General features: G+C 44.5%; 1 protein-coding gene across 1 annotated transcript; it reads right to left on the bottom strand.

Annotated features, from left to right (window-relative positions):
* Positions 1-373: 373 nt before the first annotated feature.
* Positions 374-5,021, bottom strand: mrps21 (mitochondrial ribosomal protein S21). Its single transcript, XM_020500670.2, has 2 exons — positions 4,890-5,021; positions 374-944 (listed from the first exon to the last, which is right to left on the bottom strand). The coding sequence occupies exons 1-2, from the start codon at positions 4,970-4,972 to the stop codon at positions 764-766; spliced, it is 264 nt and encodes an 87-aa protein (XP_020356259.1). The 5' UTR covers positions 4,973-5,021; the 3' UTR covers positions 374-763.
* Between the last annotated feature and the right edge of the window lie 2,247 nt (positions 5,022-7,268).

Genomic DNA, 7,268 nt, shown 5'->3' with positions numbered 1-7,268 from the left:
GGTGCACTATATAGGAAATAGGGTACAATTTGGGATTAAACCAATGTCTTAGGAGACTGATATTCTGCTGTCATGCATAATTACACTGTTGTTCAAATTCTCCTTTTAAAATGTTACATGATAAAATGAATATATTGTTATCAATTTGCAACCTAATCTATAAATTAAATTATCGATAAATTGTTTGTTCATTCCACAACAAATGCCATTCTTTTTTACAACTCTAAAAAGGTTGAATAAAGGACACTTTCATTTATAGAACATGGCTTACCTCAAAAATAGTGCAATATGGCACAAAACTAATGAAAATAAGTGGTGTGAGCAAGCTAAATTGGTTAATTTAATCTCAGAAACAAACGTACTAGAAACAAACTTACATAAATGAGAGAATTTATTTAACTTCAGTATTACCACAACTTTTGATCCAGGTGCTAAACATCAATTTGGCTTTGTGTCTAAAATGTTAACAATAGTTTCATGGAAATAGTTACTGTCAGGTTTCATACGAGAATGAAGGTTTCATTTCTCAAACAAGACATAGACATGCTCGCCTCTGGCACGCCGCGTTATAATGAACAGGGAAAATTACCATTCAAAACCGAAGATATCATTTTGACGATAAACAATTTTTCAAAGTGTCTGCCACGAATCCTAACCCTTTGGATTGTGGAATACAAATCTTGATCTTCCATCTTGGTAGTACTAACTCAGTGAGCTCTTACTCCTAACGGTCCTCTTCACACAGACGAACATAGCCCTCCACCTAGGAACCGACCCAGGGGTCTTGTCTCTGAGTCCGGGAGATGAAGGAGATCTTCCTGGCCATTTCAGAATGATAGATCCTCTTGCAGTTCTCATAGTTCTCTCGCTGCCTGCGCCGACAGGGCTTCTCATAGTAGCGCTTTCGTTTCACCGTTTCGATAATTCCATCCACAGACAGCACTCTTAAGGGTGCAAAATGAGAGAGCAGAGAGAAATGGGTTAGAAGTAGGCCTATACCTGTATACCTTCCATGTAAAATGTTTTATTCTTTGATATGAGGATGTGTTAGCCATTATACGTCTCATTAAAAGGCTTATAATATAATGTCTGAGTAGTAGGAAATATTCACACATCTCAAATGGCTGTTTTTTAGTCAGCATCATGCATGGATAAGACATAAGGGGGTTATCATAGGACTTAACTAGTCTTAAAATGCAATGCATCAGAACGTTAAAGCCACAGGCTTTAGGTAAAAATAGGAATTTCTAATATGCAAGAGAGAATGGAGAGGCTTAGGAAAAGGTAGGCAACCAAGCAGGAAGGGAGAGAAAGCAGTAGAAAATAGCCCCTCCCCGATGGTAGCAATTTTGGGAGATACTGATTTGGTGATCGTGAACACAGTAGCAAGTTAAATCTTAAATTCGCTAATTTGAGAACAGGATCTGGCAGCGCTCCGTTTTGGACTGTTTCGTTCCAGAACCCATTTGCCATAATCCGGTACCTCATGTGGCATGAAAAATTATTGGGACGGTTGGTTTGCTTCTATTAAAAATGTTACATTGCAATCAGAGTTCATTCAAGTTGCCGCCTCTAATTATCATGCCCGCAAAAAAAAACAATGTGAAAACGTGCCTGATATTCAACGCTTAAAAAAAAAAATTGTGTTGGGCCGGCACGGGTTTATGTTTGCACAACATTTCCAACGCGTGGCCGTGTCGCTCACAGAACTAGAATGAGATTCACATTATTTGACGTTGCTCCCTCTCTCTGCTCTGATAGACATGAGCCTGCAACTCTTCTCTCTCCAGCTATGCACTTAATTTTCTTCCTTATAGAAGCATAGCGTCGGGAAGGGTGCTGGAGGCGCTGATGAAATGACCCCTGATGAATTGAAATACATTTGCCAAAGAATGTATTTGTATGCTGTCTGTTCAGAAACAAATTCAACAGTTCAGAACACTACACCAGGAGTAGGCCTATCATTTAGCCACAGAATCTATAGCTTTTTTTTTTCTTCAATTGCCTAGCCATGGATTGTGTTGTAGCCCAATCACAAAGCATGCCTACAGTCAGGAAAATCTTTCAGTGAACAGCATCAAATCAAATGTTATTTGTAACATGCGGAGAATACAACAGACGTAGACCTTACAGTGACATGCTTTACAAGCCCTTAACCAACAATGCTTTGAGAAGTTAAGAAAAATAAGAGTGAAGTAAAAAATGTCAAATACAAGTAACATAATTTAACAGCAGCAGTAAAATAACAATAGCAAGGCTATATACAGGGAGTACCGGTACAGAGTCAATGTGCGGGGGCACCGGTTAGTCGAGGTAACAGAGGTACATGTAGGTAGAGTTAAAGTGACTTTGCACAGATAATAAAAAGAGTAGCCAGCAGTGTAAGAGGGGTCTGAGTTGGCCTTTGATAAGCTGCTCAGGAGTCTTATGGCTTGGGGGTAGACGCTGTTAATAAGCCTCTAAGACCTTGACTTGGCACTCAGGTACCGCTTGCCGTGTGGTAGCAAAGAGAACAGTCTATGACTAGGATGGCTGGGGTCTGACAATTTTTAGGGCCTTCCTCTGACACCTCCTCGTATAGAGGTCCTGGATGGTAGGAAGCTTGGCCCCAGTGATGTACTGGGCCGTACGCACTATCCTCTGTAGTGCCTTGCGGTCGGAGGCCGAGCAGTTGCCGTACCAGGCAGTGATGCAATCAGACAGGATGCTCGATGGTGCAGCTCTAGAACCTTTTGAGGATCTGAGGACCCATGCCGAATCTTTTCAGTTCCCGGGGGGGGGGAAATAGGCGTTGTTGTGCCCTCTTCACGACTGTCGTGGTGTGTTTGGACCATGTTCGTTTGTTGATGATGTGGACGCCAAGGAACTTGAAGCGCTCAACCTGCTCCACTACAGCCCCGTCGATGAGAATGGGGGCGTGCTTGGTACTCCTTTTCCTGTAGTTCACAATCATCTCCTTTGCCTTGAACCTGTTGAGGGAGAGGTTGTTGTCCTGGCACCACACGGCCAGGTCTCTGACCCCCTTCCTATAGGCTGTCTCATCGTTGTCGGTGATCAGGCCTACCACTGTTGTGTCATCGGCAAACTTAATGATGGTGTTGGAGTCGTGCCTGGCCATGCAGTCATGAGTGAACAGGGACTACAGGAGGGGACTAGGCCGCACCCATGAGGGGCCCCCGTGTTGAGGATCAGCGTGGCGGATATGTTGTTACCTACACTGACCACCAGTTGCAGAAGGAGGTGTTTCATCCCAGGGTCCTTAGCTTAGTGATGAGCTTTGAGGGAACTATTGTGTTGAACGCTGAGCTGTAGTCAATGAATAGCATTCTCACACAGGTTGGCGTGGGTTAGCGTAGAGGCAGTTCAGAGATTAAATGGGGGGGGGGGGGTCACATTCTGGTTTCACATAATCGCGGGGAAACACAGATTGGAAAGCAAATGGCTCCTGCTGAAAAGTGAAGGCAAATATCTGTCAGTAGGCTAACAAATTCACTACATAAGCAAAAGTATGTGGACACATGCTTGTCAAACATCTCATTCCAAATGTATTAATATGGAGTTGATCTCCCCTTTGCTGCTAGAACAACCTCCACTCTTCTGGGAAGACTTTTCACTAGATGTTGGAACATTGCTGCAGGGACTTGCTTCCATTCAGCCACAAGAGCATTAATGAGGTAAGGCACTGATGTTGGGTGATTAGGCCTGGCTTCGCAGTCAGCGTTCCAATTCATCCCAAAGGTGTTTGATGGGGTTGAGGTCAGGGCTCTGTGCAGGTCAGTTAAGTTCTTCCACACCGATCTCGACAAACCATTTCTGTATGGCCCTCGCTTTGTCATGCTGAAACAGGAAGGGCCTTCCCCAAACTGTTTCCACAAAGTTGGAAGCACAGAATTGTCTAGAATGTCATTGTATGCTGCAGCGTTAAGATTTCCCTTCACTGGACTAAGGGGCCTAGCCCGGACCATGAAAAACATCCCCATTTCATTATTCCTCCTCCACCAAACTTTACAGTTGGTACTTTGTATTCGCGCAGGTAGCGGTCTCCTGGCATCTGTAAAACCTAGAATCAGTTGTCGGACTGCCAGATGGTGAAGCGTGATTCAGAGAACAGGTTTCCACTGCTCCAGAGTCCAATGGCGGCAAGCTTCAAACCACACTCTAGCCGATACTTGGCATTGCGCATGGTGATCTTAGGCTTCTGTGCGGCTGCTTGGCCATGGAAACCCATTTCATGATGCCATTCTAGTGCCAATATTTGTCTATGGCTGTGTGCTAGATTTTATACACTTGTCAGCAACGAGTGTGGCTGAAATAGTTGAATCCACTAATTTGAAGGGGTGTCCACATAACATACCTTTGACCATGTAGTGTATCATCTTCCAAATAGGCCTATTGAGTGAAGAGCATTGTTTTTCCTAAGTAAAACGAGAGAGACAGGCTTTCGCCAGGCATCGGCCATCGCAGTTGAGTGAGTTGCACATCATTGGGCGAGTCAGTGAAACTGGAAAGATTTTTTAGGACTATAATTTCATCCTCATATTGTACAATGTGTCTCCACATACCTAAATCCAATTGTATTGGTCACGTAGACATATTTTTAAGATGAGCAACTATCGTCCGTCCTTTGGTAAGTAGCCTACCGAATGGATTTTGACATTTAAGCTTGAAAAACTGGCGAACGGCGAGTTGAATGTCTGCTTCCTGGGTTTAAAGGACAATGGCCAAATTCAACGTTTACCTTATGGATTCTGTCTACACCGGAAGTCATGTCGGAATGACATTGATCAAGTTAGCTACGTTTGAACGACGATGTTCAAATAATAAACCGACTTAGAATGGCTAACATTAGTTATCTCAGTAACTTAAAATTACATGTGGATATACGATACCTATTTAGAGCCTTGTAAGCTGCATCGATATTGCCCTCTTGGACCATCACCGTCCGAGCAACGAAACGAAGGTGGTTCGCCATGTTGTGACTGATGCAGTCGTCCGGGTGGATGTAAAAGACTACAAAGTCTTATGTTCCGCACTAATATGAAATTGGAATCAGAAAATCACATTCAACACTAGATGGCGCTACTACGACATCCTATCCTGTGCTTAAGCTTGACTTTTGTCTTGAACTCAATATAAATACATTTGAATATTAAATATTAATAAATTACTACTAACCAGTTAGCTCTGTTTCTAAAAGCTATATCAATATGTTGGTACTAATCTTGTTGTTTTTATTAAATTACATTTATTCAATGTTTCCACCAGTTACTAACATTTCTCAACACAAAATGGCCATATGGAGTGCATAATTAATGTAGCAATATTCATTACACTCAGCTCCGTTTTAAATCATTCAGTTCAGGTCATCCAATAATTTAAATAAAATTCATGAATTCACGAAAATAATATTTGTTTAGGCTTTTTTTTTCAATTCTTGAATAGAATTTCAATCATCACATCATCTGAATTGAAATGGAATTTGCCCTATGAAGACACAAAGACACATTCATACATTGGGAATGACTGTTACCCTCAATTGCGCCTCTGTGATTATGTCCTGTAAAATGAGAACGCATTCAGGGGAAACATGAACAATCAAGAGATTTGAAAGGATACTGGTCGTCATAACAACAGGGACTAGATGTCCTCACATTTTTTTCAGAGGACCTTCTCCTCTCTTTTATCTAACTCAGTCCTCAACTGGGCCTCTTAGCCTCATAGGCTATGTCCAAGTGGCACCCTATTGTCTATATTGTGAACTCCTGCAAACAACATAGATTCATGTTTTGGGTTGAATTTTGGGGGTTGGTAGAATACACAGTATTAGGTTTCCAGGAGTATTAGTTCTGATCCAGACTTGTTGAAATGTTATTGGTAGGAGAAAGAGGAGAGGGAGGGGGGTTGTAAAAGAGGATGTGGAGGAGACGGAACCAGCGGGACAGAATTGGTTGGTAATTACCTCTTGACATTTGGAGAGAGAGAGGTGTACAAATACTTGAACTATTTGCACATCATTACAACACTGTATAAAGACATAATATGACTGTAACGGCGTTCTTCGTTTGTTGAGAGAGAGTCGGACCGAAATGCAGTGTGGTGGTTAATCATGATTTTAATGAAAAAAATGACGGTACATGAAATAAGCCGTGAAATACAGCCTATCTGGTGAACACTACACAGAGACAGGAACAATCACCCACGAAATACAAAGTGAAACTCAGGCTACCTAAATACGGTTCCCAATCAGAGGCAACGAGAATCATCTGACAGCTGATTGAGAACCGCCTCAGGCAGCCAAGCCTATACAACACCCCTAATCAGCCGCGATCCCAAATACTACAAACCCCAATACGAATTACAACAACATAAACCCCTGTCACACCCTGACCTGACCAAATATATAACGAAAACACAAAACACTAAGACCAAGGCGTGACAGAACCCCCCCCCCCCCCAAGGTGCGGACTCCCGGACGCACCTCAAAACCATATAGGGAGGGTCCGGGTGGGCGTCTGTCATTGGTGGCGGCTCCGGCTCGGGACGTGGACCCCACTTCATTAATGTCCTAGTTCCTCCCCTTCGCGTCCTGGGATAATCCACCCCCGCCGCCGACCATGGCCTAATAGTCCTCACCCAGAACTCCACAGAACTGAGGAGCAGCTCGTGACTGAGGGGCATCTCGGGACTGAGGGACAGCTCGGGACTGAGGGGCAGCTCGGGACTGAGGGGCAGCTCGGGACTGAGGGGCAGCTCGGGACTGAGGCAGCTCGGGACTGAGGGGCAGCTCGGGACTGAGGGGCAGCCCGGAACTGAGGGGCAGCCCGGAACTGAGGGGCAGCCCGGAACTGAGGGGCAGCCCAGAACTGAGGGGAAGCCCAGTACTGAGAGGAAGCCCAGTACTGAGATGAAGCTCAGGTAGGTAGTAGGCTCCGGTAGATCCTGGCTGGCTGGCGGATCTGGAAGATTCAGGTTGACTAGCAGATCTGGAAGATTCTGGTTGACTAGCAGATCTGGAAGATTCTGGTTGACTGGCGGATCTAGCTGCTCTATGCAGACTGACAGCTCTGACTGCTCCATGCAGGCTGACAGCTCCTTGCAGACTGGCAGCTCTTTGCAGACTGACAGCTCTGACTGCTCCATGCAGGCTGACTGCTCCATGCAGGCTGACAGCTCCTTGCAGACTGACAGCTCCTTGCAGACTGACGGCTCCCTGCAGACTGGCAGCTCTGACTGCTCCATGCAGGCTGACAGCTCCTTGCAGACTGACA

This window comes from Oncorhynchus kisutch, linkage group LG14 (assembly GCF_002021735.2).
Source record: "Oncorhynchus kisutch isolate 150728-3 linkage group LG14, Okis_V2, whole genome shotgun sequence".
NCBI lineage: Eukaryota > Metazoa > Chordata > Actinopteri > Salmoniformes > Salmonidae > Oncorhynchus > Oncorhynchus kisutch.
This window is presented reverse-complemented; position numbering and strand designations above follow the sequence as displayed.